This window comes from Hibiscus syriacus, unplaced genomic scaffold, assembly GCF_006381635.1.
Source record: "Hibiscus syriacus cultivar Baekdansim isolate YM2019G1 unplaced genomic scaffold, ASM638163v2 tig00000715_pilon, whole genome shotgun sequence".
NCBI lineage: Eukaryota > Viridiplantae > Streptophyta > Magnoliopsida > Malvales > Malvaceae > Hibiscus > Hibiscus syriacus.
Genome location: NW_024061811.1, coordinates 1435434 through 1456685, shown reverse-complemented (window position 1 = coordinate 1456685; position 21252 = coordinate 1435434). Strand labels below are relative to the sequence as shown.

The window sequence follows — 21252 nt, the reverse complement described above, 5'->3', positions numbered from 1 at the left end:
GATTTCTAAGCTTTTCATCTCTTTGTATTATAACCCCTTTGTCTATTAATATAGATTATTCATGTTTAACGAACATGTTTTTGGTGGATCAACACCTCTTTTAAATGATACAAATGATGAAAATAAAAATAAAAAAAAATAAAAAGAGTTAGTGAGGTAAGGATAATAATCAAAACAGTAATGAAAATAAAAGTCCTAGCACACATGATATCTACTTCACATGCTTATTATTCCTACCCGAACAAGATCTCTATCCTGCATGCTAATTTCAAACAAATTCTAACCGCATATTTGTCTAGTTCGCATGCTTTGAACAGAAGGTAAACCAGGAAATAATTCAAGCAGCCTAGGGTTTGGAATGAGTTTTGGGGTGGGCTCTAATTCCCTGTACTCTCACGTTTAGGTTCAAAAGAGGTACCCGAGTTCTCCTTGTTGGTCCCCCCTTGGGCTTGTCAGTCCCTTAGTCCTAAGCTCATTACAAGCTTGTGTGGACTAAGTTAAACTCGGGAGGAAACATTCCCTTATGCCCATACGGAGAATAAATTCACACGAAGACATAAGGTATATGAATCTCGAAGGTTACTTGCTAGGCCCATACAGTGAATAAAGTCACACGAATGCGTCACTTTCACCCCCACTTAAAACGGGTTCGGAGCTCGGGTATAGAGCCTTAGATGAAAAAAAACAAGTTTATGAGCATTAAATTATTAGAAAACGGTTAGTGCAACTATTTACTCAAAAATATAATTAAAAGTAAGCAATAAGAATCGAAATGTTACCTTAAAATTTAAATTTACCATTTTCGTTAAAAAAACAACTGGAAATTACCTTAGCCTAACTCACTTACCTTTCCCCAGCAGAGTCGCCAAGCTGTCACGGCCGTCTTTCGGGTTAGGCCCAGAATTGTGCTTCGACTTGAATGAATTGAGTTAGAGTCGCCACCGATCACTTTTACGAGCATTTAGGTGGATTGGACACCATTTTACCTGATATGCGTTTTACCAGAGATATGTCGGGTTCGGGAGTCGGTTACGGTCAAGGAATGATTAGCACCCTTGAACTGCCCTTTCGGTACCAATTAATTTGTCGGTTGTCTTTAATTGCGAAAATTAAAATTTAAAATTTAAAATAACCGATTCGAATTACTTACCTTTGATCGATTGGAATTTCTATACCAAGGTTAAAAATGTTGGAAAAAACATAAGAATGAAAAAAATGATAATAACAATAAATTAAAGAAAAAAATAATAAAAATAAAAATAATAAAAATAAAATAAATAAAACAAAATAATAAATAACCTAGAAAAATAATACCAGAAAATATAATAAAAGAAATATATAAAAAGAGTAAAATAAAATAAAGGGACAAAAAGGAAATAATAATGAACATAACATACATATATACTAAATAAATAAATAAAAATAAGAACAAAACAGAGAAATTGAAATATGAACAGACCAAATTGAAATAAAAACAAACTTGGATGATTGAGGCATGAAATCTTTCTTTTGAATCATAAAAACACGTGCACCATTAAAAAATCAAAGATTTTGTTTTTAAAATCATGCCTCGTCTATCTCAAATTCAAAAGAGGGAGAGGCTATAGAATTGCAGTGGTCGAGTGTCGTTTGTCGCTGGGCTCTGGTCTTCGTTCGATTCTATGTTTCACGGGTGTTTTGTCTCGATGTTGGAAACACGAATCCAGCCTCCATTTTACACGAAATGGTCGATAAATGTTTCGGCTTTCCCTCCCTCGATTTTTCCAAATCGTTGCCCCTTCTTCTGATTTTGGTTCCACCTTTTTTTCTCTGTGTGCTTTCCTCTTGATGCTTGAGTCTATTTATAGTCTAAAGAAACTTATTTTTAGCTCAGATTTAGAGTCCTACTTGAACTCAAAATACTTCGGTTTTAGTGTTTCAATATAAATCAAATACGGTTGTTTGTTTTCTGAATCTCACTAAATCGGGGTTGTTGAGTGTGGGGCCTACAATAATAAAATAATAATAATAATAATAATAATATATATATATATAGTATAATAAAATATTTTTGTAGATCCGGACAAAAACGGATATCTACAACAATCAATGATTAAATGTTGATATTGACTTAGTAGTTAGAAGCTTATTTATACCATTTAAGACCCATGTTTGATTTCTCTTGTCATATCTTATTTCTCTTAATTTTTTTTTAATATGATGGTGTTATGTGTGATCATCTCATTGAATAATTAATTAAATTAATTAAATTGTTTTTAATTCAAATAAGAATTAAATTGATATAATTTATAAATAATGAGAACCAAATATGTTATTATCAATTAAACTGTTAGAATGTATAGATAGTGAAGGCCAAATGTATTTTATATAAATTTACTTAACTGGCATGTTAGAAATTACATTAACGGTTAAGACCGATGACTTGATTGAAATTAGTTTAAAACTTTAGTGCCTTAAAACATATTTAATTCAATAGTCAAAATAATATCAAACTAATAATTTAATGACGGTAAGATAATTTACCCGAAAACTTCATCCTATAAGGACAAGAATCCACTGCAAATATAACATTGCTATCCATATCTCACTGTCAAGGCATTAAATGGATGCCACATAATTATTTCACATGTTTAACGAAAACAGCCTTTTACTGCTATCCCCACAATCCAAAAGAACAACTGGAACTTGGAATAGAATCAGAATTGGATAATTCCATAGCAATCCTCTTGCAGAGATGGAGATGATTGCACAATCTTTGTATCGTGCAAAGCTCCCCAGCTGCCCACCTTCCTTCATTCAAAACGCAGTCTTTCTACATCAAATTCACTCCTCCCTTTCCAGTCCTCCAAGAACTATAGTGATTAGCTCAAAGGAAACAAAGGAATCTTGGGGTTATTTATGCTTCTGAAAGCGAAAGCAATACCGCGACAGATATCAGTGACAAAAGGCTTCTTGAACCTGTAGGTGAGGATTTTCAAGCTATTATAGGTTAAGTAGCTTGGTTTTGGTTTCTGTTTGTTTAAGAAATCGCATACATTTTGATGCATCAGGTGATAGAGATTCGAGACACATTGGGTTCAGGGTTCAGATGCCAGATGCGTTTGAAATTGCTTCTGTAAGTAATAAAGTAAAATAACACTGCTGCCATTGTCATTGTTGTATCTTTGAATTGAAAATGGCATCATCGGTAGAATGTTTTTTTTTTGGTTCATTTTGTAGAGTGAAGTAACTGTTGGGCGTCTCCCTGATAAGGTAGATGTGGTGATTCCAGTTGCAACAGGTAATTTGTATTATTAGCTTCGAAGAAGAAGAAGTGTTAGAGTAACTACTTCAGTTAGTTAGTTATTCAGTTTTAGTTCTTTCTAGTAGCTTTGTTAGTTGGGTTTATAGACTTATATAAGCTGGGTTTACTTGTATTCTTTGGGTTTATATGATATCAGAAGTTTCCTTTTCTCATCACGTTTCGCCATGACTTCCTCTTTGAGCGATATTTTTTATAATGGAAGCGATCCGTATTATTTTCATCAATCAGATAATCCGGGAATGGTTCTGGTTACATAGTCATTGTCAATCGATAATTTCCACAGCTGGAAACGATCCATGATGCTTGCACTTTTTGCCAAGAATAAGCTAGGTTTTGTGGATGGTTCAATCACTGCTCCTGATCCATCATCTCTAGAATTGTTTCACGCTTGGACCAGAGGTAACAACCTAGTGAATTATTGGATATTAAACTCAGTCTCCAAGGACATTGCTGCAAGTCTGCTTTATCATACCACTGCAGTAGACTTTTGGAGGGATCTTGTTGAGAGATTTCAACAATCTAATTGTCCAAGATTGTTTCAATTAAAAAAATGGCTGAATGATTTGGTTCAAGGTCAACAATCGGTGATGTTTACTATACTCAGTTGAAAATAGTATGGGATGAGCTCTTTTTTATTAAGCAAATTTGCACCTGCTTATCTTGTTCTTGTGGAGGGGTCTGTCGGATGCCTGATGAACAACAACAAGAACAAGTTCTCCAGTTCTTGATGGGATTGAATGACTCTTATAGTCATGTTCATGGGCAGATTCTTTTGATGGATTCGTTGCTTTCAATCTCGAAGGTTTTCTCGTTAATTGTTCAAGAAGAGAACCAAAGATCGGTCAAGAATATTAATCCTGTTGTTGAAGCTTCTTTTGCTTTCAAAGCCAGTCATGGCCCTCGCAAGAATTGTCCACAGTGCAGCTATTGCAACATGCTTTGTCATATAAAAGATAAGTGTTATAAGCTGCATGGTTATCCTCGTGGTTATTCTCGATCCTCTAGCTCTTCAGGTCCTAAGAATGTTCATTCGGTTCACACCAATTCAGTAGTTGCTCCACCTAGTGAAGGTTCTCAACAAATTTTTTCTTCGCCCTCCGATGCTTTGACTTCTCAACAATGCCAACAGTTGATTGTCATGCTCACTACTCAACTTCAGGCTGCATCTTCTTGTGATATTCCTTCCTCTTCGATTAATTCAGCCATGCAGGGTGAGACTGAGATCTTATCTCATATCAATAATTTATCTTTTGAGAAATCCATTTATTGGATCTTGGATTTTGGTGCTTCTAAGCACGTTTGTTTTTCAAGGTCACTTTTTAAGCCTTTAACTCCTATCTTAAATGATTCGGTGGTTCTGCCAGATAAATCAGTTATTGCAGTCAGTTGTGTTGGGATTGTTTGATTGTCTACTGATTTTGTGCTACATGATGTCTTATTTGTTTCGGAGTTTCGTCTCAATCTATTGTCTGTTAGTGCCCTGACTCGTGATTCTGATCTTAGTGTGCTCTTTTGCAAAACGAAATGTTTGATTCAGGACTTGCATCGAGTGCTTAGGAAATGTGAGCTGCTTCAAGGACTTTATCTTTTGAAACTGTCTCTTTTTGTCGCTGAAATTTCATGTAATAGCGTTATTAGCAACAGTTTTTATTATTGGCATAATAAACTAGGACATCCTAGTTCTCATGTAATTCAACTTCTTAAATATGTATTGGATTTGACACATGTTAATGAGAAGATTATTTGTCAGATTTGTCCTTTGGCCAAGAAACAACGACTTCCTTTTCCTAATTCTTTTACAAAGACAAAGCAACCCTTCGATTTGATTCACTGTGATATATGGGGCTCTTATAAACATGCAACGTACTCGAACCAAACTTTTTTTTAACACTGGTTGATGATTTTTCAAAGTCGGCTTGGACCTACTTGCTTCAACATAAGTCTGATGTTGGTTCCATTATTCCAGCGTTCATTGCCATGGTTAAGAGACAGTTTGGGGTTGACATTAAGTGTTTTCGGTCTGACAATGCACCTGAACTAAAATTTACAGATTTGTTTGCTAGCTTGGGTATTTTACATCAGTTTTCTTGCGTTGATACACCACAGCAAAATTCAGCAGTTGAAAGGAAGCATCAACACTTATTTTATGTTGCTCGGGCTTTGTTTTTTCGGTCTATAGTTCCTATCCGTTTTTTGGGCGATTGTCTTCTCACTGCCACTTATCTAATTAACAGGTTGCTTTCACCTAAGTTGGATAATAAGTCTCCTTATGAGATTTTGCATGGCACCTTCCTGATTATGGTCATTTGAAGAAATTTGGGTGCCTTTGTTTTGTTTCCACCTTGAAGTCACATAGGGATAAATTTTCTGCTCGTGCTTTACCAGTAGTGTTTCTTGGCTATCCATCGGGTGTAAAGGGTTACAAAGTGTACATCTTGCAGACTCGGAAGATTGTGATTTATCTTTTTTTTTATAGAAGTAGGAGGCCCCATTAAAAACTTCCCTCATAGTGGCCCCTTTCCCGAAAGAAAGAATCAACTGGCGGAAGGAGGAAAAGAGTACCTCAATTTATTAATAGAACAGAAGTACATAAGACTTAACAATTACACCTAGAACAAAAACTACAAAATAAAAAAAAAACAAACAAAAAGCTGAAACCATACAATCAATCAAACCCCTCCTTTGCTAAACTATTTGCCTCACAATTACAAACCCTTGGAATCAACCTAACTAAAGACATCTTTTCATAAATAAGTGACAAAATCTCCTTTACTAGAGGAGAAAAGAAAATAGGAGCCGAAGACGGAGACAGAATCCACTCCACTGCCGACTTACAGTCACTCTCTACAATCAACCTACCAACAGAAACCCAAATGAAGAAAGAAAGATTTCAATGCCTCTTTTAATAGCTTTCAATTCAGCAACTGAAGGGGGACCTTGACCAATACTTTCTGAAAAAGTCAGAAGAGTGCAATAATTCAATATCTTAAAATGTCACCTATACCTCCAACCGAACCATCAAACCTTACAGCTCCATCAACGTTCATCTTAAAAAAGTAAACCGGAGGGGAAGCCAGCAAAGAACAGGACAGCCCTTAGATTTAGGAACAGAATAACTATATGCAAGGGAGGGGTCTCCAATCAGCACATCCTCTTAGAAAAGAAACTGAGGGAACTTGGCTAGAAACCACTTAGTTAACCTTTATCGTGATATTGTGTTCCATGAACACATTTTTCCTTTTCATAGTATAATTGATTTGGATCATTCCATTGATCTTTTTTTTTTAAATTCCTTGCCACGTGTTATTAATGATTTGGTGGATACTTCTTTTCAGCAAAGTCATGCCTCAGTGGAGGAACCTGTTGCATGCTCCCATAATTCTAAGCAGCCTGGAGTTTCTACACCTACCGTTGTTCCTCAACAATATGCTGGGACAGTACCTGAAATGATTCCTGGTTCTGTCGAGGAGCAGGCTTGTGCTGAATCTGCTATTCTTGAGGTAATTTCATGCACAGATCATGTGGTTCAAGTCCCATCTCGACGATCTTCTTGGGTGATTCAAAAGCCGTCATATCTCCAACAGTATTATTGCTATGTTGCTTCTCCTTCATGTTCTTATCCTTTTGAAGATCGCTTATCATCGGAAAAGTTGTCTTCTGAATACACTGGTTTTAGAGCCAATGTTTCTTCCTCTCATGAACCGTCATTTTACCATCAGGCAGTCAAATCTCCTGCTTGGAGAGAAGCGATGCATGAAGAGCTTCAAGCCATGGAATCTTTGCAAACCTGGTCGGTAGTTCCTTTGCCTGAAGGGAAGCAACTAATTGATTGCAAATGGATCTATCGTATCAAACACAATGATGATGGAACAGTTGATTGTTACAAGGACAGACTAGTGGCTAAAGGTTTTACGCAGATTAAAGGTATTGATTACATGGACATCTTCTCGCCTGTTGCCAAGATGGCATCTTTTCGACTCTTACTTACCTTAGTAGTAGCTCAAGATTGGCATCTTCTTCAGCTCGTTTTAAAAGGAGTTAGATGGAGGGATTTACATGAAGTTACCTCTCGGTTATAACACTCGGCTGAAGGGTTTGAGCATGGTGTGCAAATTACACAAATCTATATATGGGCTCAACCAAGCTTCCATGCAATGGTTTACCGCCTTTTCTGGTGTGGTTTTGAAGTTTGGTTTTCAGCAGTCTCCATTCGAGCATTCCTTGTTTACAAAAGGTTCGGGTGATGACTTTATTGCTCTCTTGGTTTACGTTGATGACATTGTCTTAGTTGGAAAAAACTTGGATCAGTTATCTGAGGTTTAAGCTTTTCTGCAGCAGTATTTCAAGCTCAAGGTGTTGGGTCCTTTGCGTTATTTCTTGGGGTTTGAAGTTGCTCGTAACAAAGATGGTATTTCTTTGTCCCAAAGGAAGTATGCCTTACAGCTCTTAGATGACACGGGTTGTCTAGGCATGAAGCCTGTTGAAGCTCCCATGATGCATTCCTTAAAACTTAATCCTAGCGATGGCGAACCATTGTCTGATTCTCAAGAGTATAGGAGGCTGGTAGGAAGACTATTATATCTCACAAATACGAGACCAGACATTGTGTACACGGTTCACTTGCTAAGCCAGTTTGTTTCTGCTGCTTGTGTGCCTCACATGTTGGCTTTGAGACATCTTTTGGTGTACATCAAACAATCTTCTGGTCTTGGCCTTTCTTCCCTGCAAATTCCACTTTACAACCGAGTGCTTTGTTGATTCGGATTATGGCTCGTGTCCAGATACAAGGCATTCCACTTTGAGGTATTGTACTTATTTAGGAAACGCTCTTCTTTCATGGAAATCCAAGAAGTAGGCCACTGTTAGTCGCTCGTCTTGTAAAACAGAATATCGTGCGATGACTGTTGTTACATATGAATTGGTTTGGTTAGCCTCATTGCTTTCTTCTTTTAATATTCCCATACCTCATGTGAAGTTGTTTTGCAATAACCAGGCTGTTGTTCATCTTGCTACCAATCAAGTGTTTCATGAACGCACGGAACACATCGAAATTGATTGTCATTTTGTGCGAGACAAAGTTAAAGATGGGTTCCTGAAGCTGCTTCATGTTCGTTCTTCAAATCAATTAGCTGATGTTTTCACAAAGACATTACGACCTCCCATGTATCGTTTGTTTGTAGCCAAGCTGGGACTTCTTAATATTCATGCAGTCCCATCTTGAGGGGGTGTTAGAGTAACTACTTCAGTTAGTTATTCAGTTTTAGTTCTTTCTAGTAGCTTTGTTAGTTGGGCTTACATACATATACAAACTGAGTTTACTTGAATTCTTTGCGTGAATAATAATACAGTACATTCATTGTTCATTCTTTCTTCCACTGTTATAAGAAGAAAACAGATTCAATTAGGAATGATGTGTATATCTCTGAGTTTTTCAGTATTGGGAGTTCATGCTCGTATTCAGAGGAGAGGGGGGAATCTTCTGGTGACATACTTGAATAGTACCAATGGGACCTTCATAAATGACCAGAGGCTAAGACCCGGAAGTTTTCTTATATTCGGTAAATACACCGACCTCAACTTCATTCAAAAAAAAATGCATATTTGTAGTACATATATACTCCTATCTAATTCTTGTGTTGAATCAATTTCTTCGAAACCAATATGAAAATAAGGAAATCGATTGCTTTGGGCAACCCCAAACAATATAGAACTGGAGTTCACTATGACCCAACGTGTTTTATTTGGGTAAACTATCTATTTGGCCACTCACCTATTATTTATTTTTTATCTTGATTACCAAACTATTATCTTTTTTCAAAATCATACTAATATTAATTTTTTATTTTGTTTTGATCATATGCCGACAAAAAACATACGGTGATGCTGATATGATATTTTCTCATTAATCAATACTGATGTGATATTTTCTTATGGTTACACATTAATATCATCATTAATTTTTTAACGGTGAGTGGAATCAAAACGTAATGTTAAATATGATTTTAAAAGATAATAGTTAATTGACCAAAACAGAAACTAAGAAATAGATTAGTCACCAAATAGGTAGTTTTACCCTCTCTCTTTTCTTGACATCTGTCTATAAAATGGTTCCTTTTTAGGTGTAGGGGATATTCATTTGGCAATATTTCGTGTCCGGAGCTTGAGAATGTAGACATTGCTGAGAGTAATGCTGCAACTGAGGCAGACTAAAAATTGCAGAATTCTGTTGTTGAGGCAGATTTAATGTTTTTCGAACTCTAGTTTCTTTTTTAAATTAAATAATTTATATTACCTTAATCGAAAATGACGTCAGTAAAAATAATGGTAGAGAGTAAATTAGGACAATCGTTGGTGAATGAGAAATTTACACGTAGATTTGAATCAAATTTAAATTCAGAAGCTAAAGAATTTGATATTTAAAAAGTATTAAATAAATTAACATTTCTTTTATTTTTTTAGTATTACGAAGTCCTTTCAGTGAAAAACAATAGAAATAATATTATATATTTTTAATTTTCGGACATTTTCATACTTTTTTTAAAAAAAATTAAATTTTATGTCAAACATATTTAAAAAAATATTATTTGAAATAATAAAAACGAAAAAAAAACGCGAAACAAACTTGTATATAATAAGCTATGTGGAAGTTTAGACGAAAATATATTAAATGTTGTTAAATACGTTTTCCAACAGCTCAAAAAAAAATTGTCATCTAGGATCGGTCTTGTTATTGTCGTTAGAAGATTTAAAATTTGTATGGTTAAACGATTTTGAGAAGATCTAATTTCGTATGGATAGTTCGGACGTCTTTCAATTATTTAAAAATATATTTTTAATAATTTTTATTTCTTGATTCATAAGATGACAGTGTTATTCAATTGAATTTGGATTGTTGATCTTAGACTCATCCTACATGAGACGAGTATGAAGTTAATTTTTTTTTAAAAGAATAAAGACAATTATTTTGATCAGTTAACTTTATCCGACTCCACGATTACTTTTCTTGATACTCTTTTATGTGGGGTATTTTATTATGCCTATATCAATAAGAGAATGCCTAATAGGTCGCCCAAATAGAGTAGTGAGAAAAAAAGAAATTTTTCATATAAGACATTCACTATATTATTTCTTGAATTATGATTTGCTACAATGTCAATGGGAAGACATTGTAAACATCATGCGATTTCATTTCTCTGGTGGAAGGCGCGTAAATTATCATGCATCTTAAGTTTTATATAACAATAAAATAATCGGTAATGAAAAAGACGTGCAACAATGTTGTAGTCTTCTCCAAGCCGCATAGAATGTTATGTCTCTAAATTTACTGTAACAAATACCTTAGCCTGAAAATAATCAATAGGATAGGGTGGATTATTTGGGGGAGAAAAATCAAAATTTCCTGCTTAATATGATAAATTACAGGGGATAATAATTCAAAAGGAAAAAAGGAAATTGTCCTCACTCGTGTATTGGGATATTTGAATTTGAAATAAAACAGTAAAATGGGTTAGTAAAGCCCAATAGAAATACATGCTCTTTAATTTTCAGTATCGGGTTGTCGTTCTACCTCTGTAGTTTTTCCATTTTTTCTTATAAATTTCGAGGGGGGAGAAAAATCCTTGGAAGCACTTGAAACAACGGAGTTCTGTTCCGTCGGTGACAATCAATCTAAGAAGGAAAAATATTTCCGTTTCATGGTAAGGCGTCTTCTTTAGTTTTAAGTAAGTCCGATTATGTTGATTTTAAGTTTCCACTATCTTTTTTGCTATGATTAGTTATCTTTGGGGTTTTTAAGGTTTTCTTGTCTTCTTTTAAACATATTATGCCAAATTATTTCGTAATCTGGATTATCAGTAGTTGATTTTGAGATCTTATTTTGTGGATGAATCTTCCAAGAAAGACATTTGGTTTGGGCTTTTTTTGCTCTGTTTTGAGCATCAATGATTTACTGAGTTTGTTGCGGGATTTGATTTGAATATTTGATCCTTTCACTTAAAGTTTAAAGATTAGGGAAAAGAGTTTATTGCTGCGATTCTTAGAGTTGATATTTTTAACTGGGCTGCCTGTGAATGTTAATATCTGGATTGCTTATTTTGGTTATCAAACTAGTATTGCAATTCATCATCCTTATGTTGTAGCATTGGTTGAGCATAGGCTGGCTATGCGGATTTTTCTCTACGAAACTGAAATTCAGCTCGAGCTAGGGTTGATTTTGCTCGGTGTATTTCCTCGAGTTTGTGCATGTTAGTCCTAAAATCTTGCTTCAGTCCTTTTCAATTTCAGTAAACTGTTCTACGAATCCTAGGTTGAAGGAAGATGCATTCTACTGAAAATGAAAATCAAAGACAAATTGAGGACTTGAAAGTCTAACTTCGAGGACTAAAAAATTGTCGTATATTGCAATTAAAGCATAATGCATTGTTATAATGTATTACAGGTTTATGGATGCAGAACCATTTTTTTCTAGTGTATTATAGCTGTTTGATCCCCTTCTGTATGTTATGTGAGTTTAGTTTTCAGGAATACGGATTAGTATCTAGAGCATGGGGAAATCTGCTGCAGATGAAATGATTCTCAGTTACAATGACATTGTGCTTAGAGGATCTGACTTGGAAATCCTCAGTGGTCCATATTATCTGAATGATAGAATCATAGAGTTCTATTTTAGTCTCCTATCTTCAAGTCACTCTTCACAGGACATCCTCTTCGTTTCACCATCGATTGCTTTCTGGATAACCAACTGTCCTGATGTAGATGGTCTCAAAGATTTTTTGGAACCCCTTAAATTGCCAGATAAGAACTTTGTGCTTTTTCCGGTCAATAATAACGATGATGTGGGCTTAGCCGAAGGTGGAAGTCACTGGAGTTTACTTGTATATTACCGAAGTGCTAATGTCTTTGTGCATCACGATAGCAGTCAGCAGATGAATAAGAGGCATGCCATGAAGCTGTATAAATCTGTAGTCGGTTATATCAGTGGTTCCAGTTCATCCGGTAACGACAAGTATCTAGAATGCATTGACACGCCTCAACAAGTTAACGGTTATGATTGTGGCTTATACGTAATGGCTACCGCAAGAATCATATGCTCCTGGTATGAAAGTAGTGAAAGCAAAAATGATAAGGATTTGTGGTTTTCTGCTCTAAAGGAGCAGGTTACTCCATTGGCGGTCGGTGAGCTGAGAAAAGAGATACTGAGGATGATCAAAGATCTAATGGACAAGAAATGAGAGTTTTTGAATCACAAAGTAAAACTGAAGGATGGGTTTGGATTAAGTCTTGTGTGAAAGGAGATGAAGTTCTTCCATTTCATAGGGATCTTGTATGAATTTCTGGTCTTTCTTTCGAAGTTTGGGACTTGATCTGTTTTCTGGGTAGCAACTAAAGCAGGCAATGTATCAGTAATTTCTATTCCATTTTTCCTTTTATTCTATTGTTAAAACTTAAATGAACACTATTTATTCTCGAACACCGTCGTTGAACCACAAAATGCCACATCATCAATGAGTAGAACAAAAATACATAATAGGTCAGAAAAATGTTTATTCCAGGGGCGCTAGAAAAATTATACCTGTATGGATATGTTTAGTCATAAAAGAGTAGACACAGGCGGCAAGAATCTGACAGACAAGTCCATCAGAAAATAATATGTAGAAGAATCAAATGTACCTCATGAGGTTGAAACAAAAAGAAACCACACCCGGAGCTCTCGAACCCATATTAGTGGGGTTCGGTTTGCAGATCCAGGTTCCGGTTCCTGCTGGCAGCCGCCCATCACCATTTTCCATTGCTAACCCCTGCCTCAGGGGCTGCTACTAAAGATCTGCTCTATGTTGTAGTGATTCGATTCGGTTCATTACTCGAAATTACGTTACACGTAATGTTTTTATATCTTGATGGAATTTGTAAAGAGATCAACGTTATTACTTAGTACTGAATAAACTCCTATGGCAATGGTGAAAAAAGTCGTGGAGGCTTCATCTACAAATTATAAAGAAAAATATGTACCTTCCTTGTAGTATCTATGAACCAGGTTTATTTGCTTGGCATTCCGTATTGCTTATTTCAGCCAGCCAGCCAGCCACGTGTTTGGTCTTCTTACAATTTAAGATTCTGTCATTTCGGACCCCACTCCTGACTCCTCCCGCCGACCAATCTATCCCCTGTCTTATTCCTCGTCTTTTGTTTTAATACAACTAAGCAACTAACTTGGTAATTTAACAAATAGTAATAAACTGATTTTATTGTGGCTTAAGTTTAGAAGTTGGTTTCAACATGTTCACACTGTGCTTACCTAACTATTACATCATTCCAGCTGCTCTTCTCGCTCGTAATTTCATTTCTGAAAAAGGAAAGATAAAATTTAATTATTATGCATTACAGTAGACATATGGAAAACTCCTTGAATTAAGGAATATATACAGAAATCACACACAAAATCCATTAGAAGAGACAAATAGCCGTTAAAAGTACAGATAAAATATATATATTAAAATTTTTAATTAAATAAAACTATTTTTCATTAATAAAACACATTCTTGTCGCACCGTATATTGAGCTCAGACTAGAAGATGATTTTGATGTTAGCCATAGAGATTCTTTGTAGTGGGAAAGCTGATTGCTAGATTCTTAGCTTCGGCCAAGATGCTACCGTTCTCTATCTCTCTTTTTTGCACAGTTTTCCATTATACCTTTCACTTTTCCTTTTTTAATTATTATTACTGTTATCATTATATAATAATAATTATTAAATTGCGATATTTTGACTGATATAAAATTGACCAGTCAACTAACTTGACTGATCATTCCCTATTGGAATGTGATGTGTCCACTTATCTCTCTATCCTTGGGGAAATTCTACCGTAGGCAGCCTTAATATACGATTAAGAAAAGATGTTATGTTTTTATTATTTTTTAATATTTTCAGTAAAAAATTACCGGAAACATTATTATTTCTACATAAATATTAATGTTTTTAACATTTTCGGTAAAATGCCTAATAATAATAAAACCGATAGAAAAAATAATGTTTTAGGTAGCGTTTTACCAAACCCGGTAAAATGCCCAATAAGAACAAAATCGGTAGAAATAATAATGTTTCCAGTAATTTTTACCGATTTTGTTAAAAAAATAATAACAAAACCGGTAGCACCTTTTCTTAACCGTATATTAATACTGCCGCATGAGACTTTCCCCTATCCTTGGCTCCCTAATTAACCACCATAACTCACTGTTTTTGCAACACCATTAAAATAAAATAAAAACCCCATAAATATTCTTGAATATTATTTTTCAAGAGTTTATGTGATAAATTCAACTAAATTCTCATCAATAAGGTCTTAATCCAATTGTACGTTTGAACCTTGTAACTTTTAAGATTTTAATCAAACATTTACAAATTTAATGCGGGGCTTTTAAAATTAATTATATTACATCAAAAGGTTCATTTACAATAATTGAAGTTAAAAAAATTACCAGAAAATAGAGATGGATGATAAAAAAGATGGGAAAATATAAGATTAACATATCCGAAGTAAAGGAGAAGTGGAGGCGTCAATCATTGTCTGGTTATTGTCTGACAGATGATGAGAAGTTAGAATTTTGGTTGGAAACATTGATTTTCTCGCCCATCCAACCAACTTCTTCGCCCATAATTAGAATAATAAATTTATAAAATGAAATAAAGAAAAAAGGTATGGGGCTATATGTAGATTGCTACCCATTTGATTGATTGATCATCATTTTTAGTGGATGGATTGCATGTGGATTCCAAGTCTCTTCCTACTGTTTCCCCTATTTCTTTATATATATATATATATATATATATATATATATATATATATTGAAAATTATTTCTTTTAGCTTAAATCCAATCATTATAGAGAATTCAGATTTCTAAATTTGATTAAATCTATTTTTATATTTTAAAAGATAAATTAGTATATGTATAATATAGACTCAATAATCATATTTATTTCAATCTTAAATTATAATTCTTAACTAATTTTTTTGGTTCAAAAAAAGTTTAGTTCAGGAGTGACTCCCGCAGGGCATACCTAACACCCAATTGGGATTTACATAGGACTTTACAGATTACCCACTAAAAGTGACGGTGGTATAATTCGAACTTAGCTTTACAAGCTTAATTTCTGAATCTCAACCACTTGTGCCGACACTCGTTGGCAACTAACACTAATAATATTTAAATAGATAAAATTATAAAATTTACACAATCCATATATTAAAAATATTGAACTTTAACCTATATAAATAATAATAATGAATGAATCCACTCATAAACTAGAGTACGCTGAAATTCACGCATCGGCCACAATAAAAGCAGTAATAAATGAAAATTGTTTTGATAGAGATTAATCAAGATTGACTTTAGAGGTAGCTTAGCTCATGAACGTGGTTACTGAATCGATGGAACTGAGCAGACATCTGGCTTTGCTGGTGAAACTAGGTTTATATATCTACAGACTTCGCTTAAGGTCGGCCTAATATTCGCCACTTATGAATAATCAAATCTATATTTGAAAATAAGTAAATATATTTGTATAATTAATTACAAAATTGGTTTGATTAAAATAAATTAATTAAAAGCTTATTCTGGCATTAAATAATAAAATTAAGATGGGATATTGGATTTGGAAGTTTTCAAAACAGTGGTGCTTTTTGTCATGATGTTTTCAAAACACGAGGTTTATGCTATAAGTGTCCATGTTTTTGTGTGCATTTGAATAGCAGAGATTTTCAGGGTATGGAATATGATTTAGGAGAAGAGTTGCTGTCGGGTGGTCACCACCTCGTATTTTTAAACATGTTATATATCATTAATCCATCAAACATTTATTTGGATATTTAGATTTATTTTAATCTACAGCAACAAAGATATTGTAGATTTACAAGTTTAAATCTAATTATATATGCAAGGTCAAAATATATAAATGGAACATATATCATATAATTTTTATGATTTACTGATCTATATTTGATCGATTATAATATTATTATTTTTAAAATATTATCTACCTAAAATTCAAGTTTTTTTTTAATTATTTGAAATATTTTGTATCTGAGATGTATAATGATATGACTACATTGGTATTTTTATATAATTAGACTATCTTTTTACAAATTTTCAAAGACAAAAATTACACATATAAATATTTTCTAAGAGGTACCGCCAGAGTTTCTCCTCATCTTTTCATGAGGTTTTTATATAATTAGACAAGTATAGTTGTTTGAATTGTATTGGGAGCAACATGCACGAGCGAACTGGCTCAAGAATGGGGATAACAACACTATGTTCTTTTATCGTTCCGCGTCTCAATAGAAACGTCAGAATCGCATCTCCTCCTCAATGAAGGAATCGGGGGATCACATAGAAGGTGAGGAGGAGATTGAAAAAATTGCGAGAGCTTATTTTCAAACTCTCTTTAAGTCCAGCTTGGTGGAGATTGATGATAGAATCTTAGAAGGTGTTCGTTTGTGTATTACGAACGACATTAATAGGATTCTATTGAAGGAGTTCGCTTGGGAGGATGTTCATCGAGCAATTAAGATGATGAGTCCGATGAAGGCTTCGGGAGCTGATGGTTTAGGGGCTTTGTTAAAAAAATAATTTGCATACGTATCACGTTATTTCATATCTAAAAAAATAATTAATATCAAATTATTTATTAAAAATAACAAAAATTATTGATATCATAATAAAAAAATACACTTTTCAAGTAATAAAGACATTGAAAACGAACAAATTATAATAAAAACAAGTAAACAAGAATTGAATACAATAATAAAATTATTTTATTTCTAAAAATAAAGATGTAATTAATAAAAATACTATTGTTAAAATGTATACTTAAAAATTGAAGCGATTGAAGTCATTAGAAAAAGGAGGGACCGTGAATATAATATATACATTCTTGACGGTAGTGGACAGTGAGGACTGGGGAGGCCTGAGTCAGATGGACCCCACAGCATAGTCGAATCCACGCGAGAAAGGGACCCACAAAGACAGGCCCCAAAGTCCATGGACTACCTTATTCTTAGCTAGGATTTTCTTTCATCGTTTGATCTCTGAATATATAATATTCAAAAGAAATACGAAATTTTAATATAAAAATATATAATATATTTATCTACGTTCAAGGCAATCATATAGTCATCTCGTACGGGAACGGGGAAACTCATCATGATGTTCTAAGGATGGAATTTCTTTTTTTAAAAAAAAAAAACTAGTTATTGATCACTTCTTTACTCTCTCACCGGGCCGTGTAGTTGAGGGGATAGCTTTCGCTTTATATATATTTACCTTTGCTTTGCTTGGAGTTGTTACCAAACACAAAACTCATCTCTCTTCTTTCATACTAAGCTTATTTTAAACTCCTTTTTCTCTGCACTACTACTTCTTCTTCTTGTTCCCCAGTTGGAATTGTGGGGTATTTTGATCTCCCTTTGTTGTTGCATGAATGGATCCTTCAACCAGACAACACCAGGTATTAGATAATCTCATTTATGTAAACCAACAACTGTTTTTACTTATGTTTTTAACGCTTTGTGAAATTTGGGAGCTTTATCTTCTTACTTGATCTTTTTTTCCTGGTTTCTTGTTGTCTGGATTTATATTCCTAAACGTCTTATCTTTAGCAAGTTCTTCTTTTGTTTATAAAGATGAAATGAATGACATCAATTTTCCAATCAATCAAAACATTACCAAGTATTATCATACAATCCTGATTAAGAACATCGATGATTTCTTGTAGTAATTTGGTATTTTTTTTTATAATTTCAGGAGATGTCTAACCCTTCATTGGAAAACATGTCGGTTAACTCAAAAGGACAACAAGAGAGAAAACCAAGGCCACAACAGGAACAAGCACTCAAGTGCCCAAGATGTGAATCCACCAACACCAAATTCTGCTATTACAACAACTACAGCCTTTCTCAGCCAAGGTATTTTTGCAAGTCATGCAGGAGGTATTGGACCAAAGGAGGTACATTGAGAAACGTTCCAGTGGGTGGTGGGTGCAGGAAGAACAAAAGATCATCATCATCAAAAAGAAGCCAAGATCAACCAGTAACACCCAATACCAACCAATTCATCACTACCCACCTCCCACCTTTGAATTATGATACAAATGACCTAAGCCTTGCCTTTGCTAGGCTCCAAAAACAACCTAGTTTTCCATTAGGGTTTGATGATCCTGGAAACCCTAGCAATCCCGCCATTTTTGATACACTCAGAAACAGTTTCATGGGAAACCAGAACAACCTCCAGAATTTTTACTATGGGTTTGGAAATGACAATTTCGCCGGAGAGGTTGAAAACATTGGGTTCAACGGCGGACTTATGGTGCCGTACAATAACGATGAAATGAGTACTGCAAGCACAGTTACCACAATGAAGCAAGAACTTTCCATGGCTGACTTTGATTCTGGAAGAGGAAGCTGGAACGGCGGCTTCAATTCATCTTGGCATGGAATGATTAATAGCCCTCTAATGTAATTTTAACATGTTTTCCGTTAGTCTTTTTTTTTAAATGTCCGAAAGCAGCATATTTCAGTAGTTTTTTTTTTGTAGTTGTGTACTTAGGAGGGAGATTTGATTCATGAGAATCATCAGTAATTCCCATGTTCTTTTTCATTATTAGTACTGCCATTTTCATTCTATTATTGGTTGATAAGCTAATGATTTCCAAATTTGTTTGCTAACCAATTAAGGGAATTTTGCAGACCATGTTAGAGAAAAAGAGTGAGAGAGATGTTTCATGGTTTGTCTGTCAGGTCTGAACTGAATGAAAAACATATGAAAGTTAGGTTCGTTTGTATGCAGTTCCTTCGGGCCTGAATCAGTTGATGTTTCCTAGATATTCTATCATCATGGCTTCTTCTTGTTACTCTCAGTTTCCGGTAGAAGCTAAGAATAAAACAACAGATTATTATATTAATAGACTAATTAATTAAAACTGGATTGTGATCTCTCCCTAAGATTTCAGTAAGACAATGAAAAGCACTAATCCCAGACAAAATCTTACTTAAGATACGGTCGATTGCCTTGATGGAGCAATTGTCAGATAATTAGGTTAGGAATTGTACTAAAACAATATTTGTTTATGGACTTCAATCACAGTGGGATTATGGTTGTACTAGCTCACCATCATACTATATATTATACACACATTATTTTATTAAATATAATTCCTTAACTACATCTTTTAAGATTATTTGTAATAATAAGTCTTGATCACTATCGTTGCCAGTCCTCTTATTTCTCATTTCTTCTTTTTTACATTTTTATTTCTTTATATTTTTCATCTTTCTAGTGTTTATATTACAAATGTGAGTTTTTCTAAATTTTCTTTCTTTATTTTTTGAATAGTCTTATTCTTCTTTATTTAATAAATTTATTTTAGGGTAAATTTTATATTTACATCTTCAATGATTGATATTTTATCATCTTATTGAATTTTTTTATTTTAAATCATCAATTTGATTATTTCAATTTAATAATCGCCCATATATATTTGCACGAACCACTTTACTTTAGTGGTTAAAGAAATCATTGTTGCTCCTAGAGGTCACGCGTTCGAGCACTAGCGACTGCAAGGGTGATTGTGCGTAAATTATCAAACGATTGAGAACACTTATAACATATGCTACTTTGTGATCACTTTTAATTTAATAAAAAAATAATAACCGCCCAAATATATTTAGATTTAAGTTTTGGTAAAGTTAGTGATAAATTTATTATCATATTCTTTTACTATGTTAATATTGAAGGTATTTATATTTTATTGTCTACCTTGAAAAGATGTTACTTGTATCTTTATATTTGTGAGATGATTAATTGAATTTTTAACAATTTCTTGCATAATATTGATTTCATGGTATGAATTAATTAAATTCCAAAAAAATATTTATAATAATTACTTAAATCAATCATTGGTTATTTTTAAAATAATAATTTTAAGATTATATTTATACACAATTAATATATAATCTTATATAGAGTCAATAAACCATCAACTGTCATATCGGCGATGAACAATTTTAAAATGAACAAAGGAGTTGAAAATAAAAAATATTACAATTAAAGTTTAAACTTATTATCTATGCTTAATTTGTATTTAAAAAAAATAAAATACCCATTGTTAGTATAGCAATGAATAATCTTATAATCTATATTTCCATTTCGACATCTTAATATGAGTACGGACACCGCACATCTTTTCAGTATCATCCTTTGAAATTGAGTCATAGCAAATCCATATTTCTTGATTTAATTTATTATAATAATAAAATAAAATAAGGAACTTAATTTGTTGTCGTGCACTTTGATTAAAATATGGGTTTATGTTTGTTGATTGTTAAATATCCATTTAAAGCAGCAGTTTTTTTTATAATATTTTATACTTTCGCTCTTCAACAAGAGATGGGAGAAGATTAATTAATTAATTGGCTAATTAATTAATGTTTTATTTCATTGTCAAAGGAACCACACCTACTCCACTTTAAGCTTTTTTTTTAATATAAACACCAGAAAATTGATGTCACTTTCACACTACATAATTAGGCTCAATTTAAATTCTTCATGCCGAGGGGATCAGGCTTAAAACAATCATATTTGTCGTCTAATCGGTTACCTTTTAAATTTATTTAAATAAATATTTTATTTGTATTGTAATTTATATTTAATATTTAAAGTTATCTCGCTTAAAATTGTTAAAATAAAAGAAAATTTTTAAGTTTAGTTTTTTTTTTTACTTTCAATGTATCACGTGTCTAATAAAAAAACAAGTATCTAAATTACACCAATCTTTTCATTTTAAGTGTTTAAAGTACTTTTAAACATTTTAAACACCATCATTTTAAGTGTCACGATCATTAAAAAAAATAAACAATCACTAGAAATGTTACACATGTTGCTTTTATAAATTTTT

The 21252-nt window shown here is 33.4% G+C and overlaps 3 protein-coding genes across 6 annotated transcripts; all 3 read left to right on the top strand.

The window, feature by feature from the left end:
• Window positions 1-2734: 2734 nt before the first annotated feature.
• LOC120210463 lies at window positions 2735-9514 on the top strand. Its single transcript, XM_039209189.1, has 6 exons — window positions 2735-2757; window positions 2873-2964; window positions 3051-3115; window positions 3220-3280; window positions 8740-8833; window positions 9424-9514. Exons 1-6 carry the CDS (start codon window positions 2735-2737, stop codon window positions 9512-9514), a joined length of 426 nt encoding a protein of 141 aa, XP_039065120.1.
• A 1347-nt stretch (window positions 9515-10861) lies between these two features.
• LOC120211636 (NEDD8-specific protease 1-like) lies at window positions 10862-12727 on the top strand. 4 transcript variants are annotated; one of them, XM_039210148.1, is made up of 2 exons: window positions 10862-11025; window positions 11813-12727. In XM_039210148.1, the coding sequence occupies exon 2, from the start codon at window positions 11848-11850 to the stop codon at window positions 12532-12534; it is 687 nt and encodes a 228-aa protein (XP_039066079.1). In that variant the 5' UTR covers window positions 10862-11025; window positions 11813-11847; the 3' UTR covers window positions 12535-12727. The 4 variants fall into 4 exon arrangements, with proteins under 4 accessions (XP_039066079.1, XP_039066087.1, XP_039066073.1 ...); XM_039210156.1 differs by having other exon boundaries at window positions 10863-11001; window positions 11818-12727; XM_039210142.1 differs by having other exon boundaries at window positions 10863-11018; window positions 11818-12727.
• A 4878-nt stretch (window positions 12728-17605) lies between these two features.
• On the top strand, window positions 17606-19092 carry LOC120211625 (dof zinc finger protein DOF2.1-like). Its single transcript, XM_039210123.1, has 2 exons — window positions 17606-17808; window positions 18105-19092. Exons 1-2 carry the CDS (start codon window positions 17782-17784, stop codon window positions 18816-18818), a joined length of 741 nt encoding a protein of 246 aa, XP_039066054.1. The 5' UTR covers window positions 17606-17781; the 3' UTR covers window positions 18819-19092.
• The last annotated feature ends 2160 nt before the right edge of the window (window positions 19093-21252 follow it).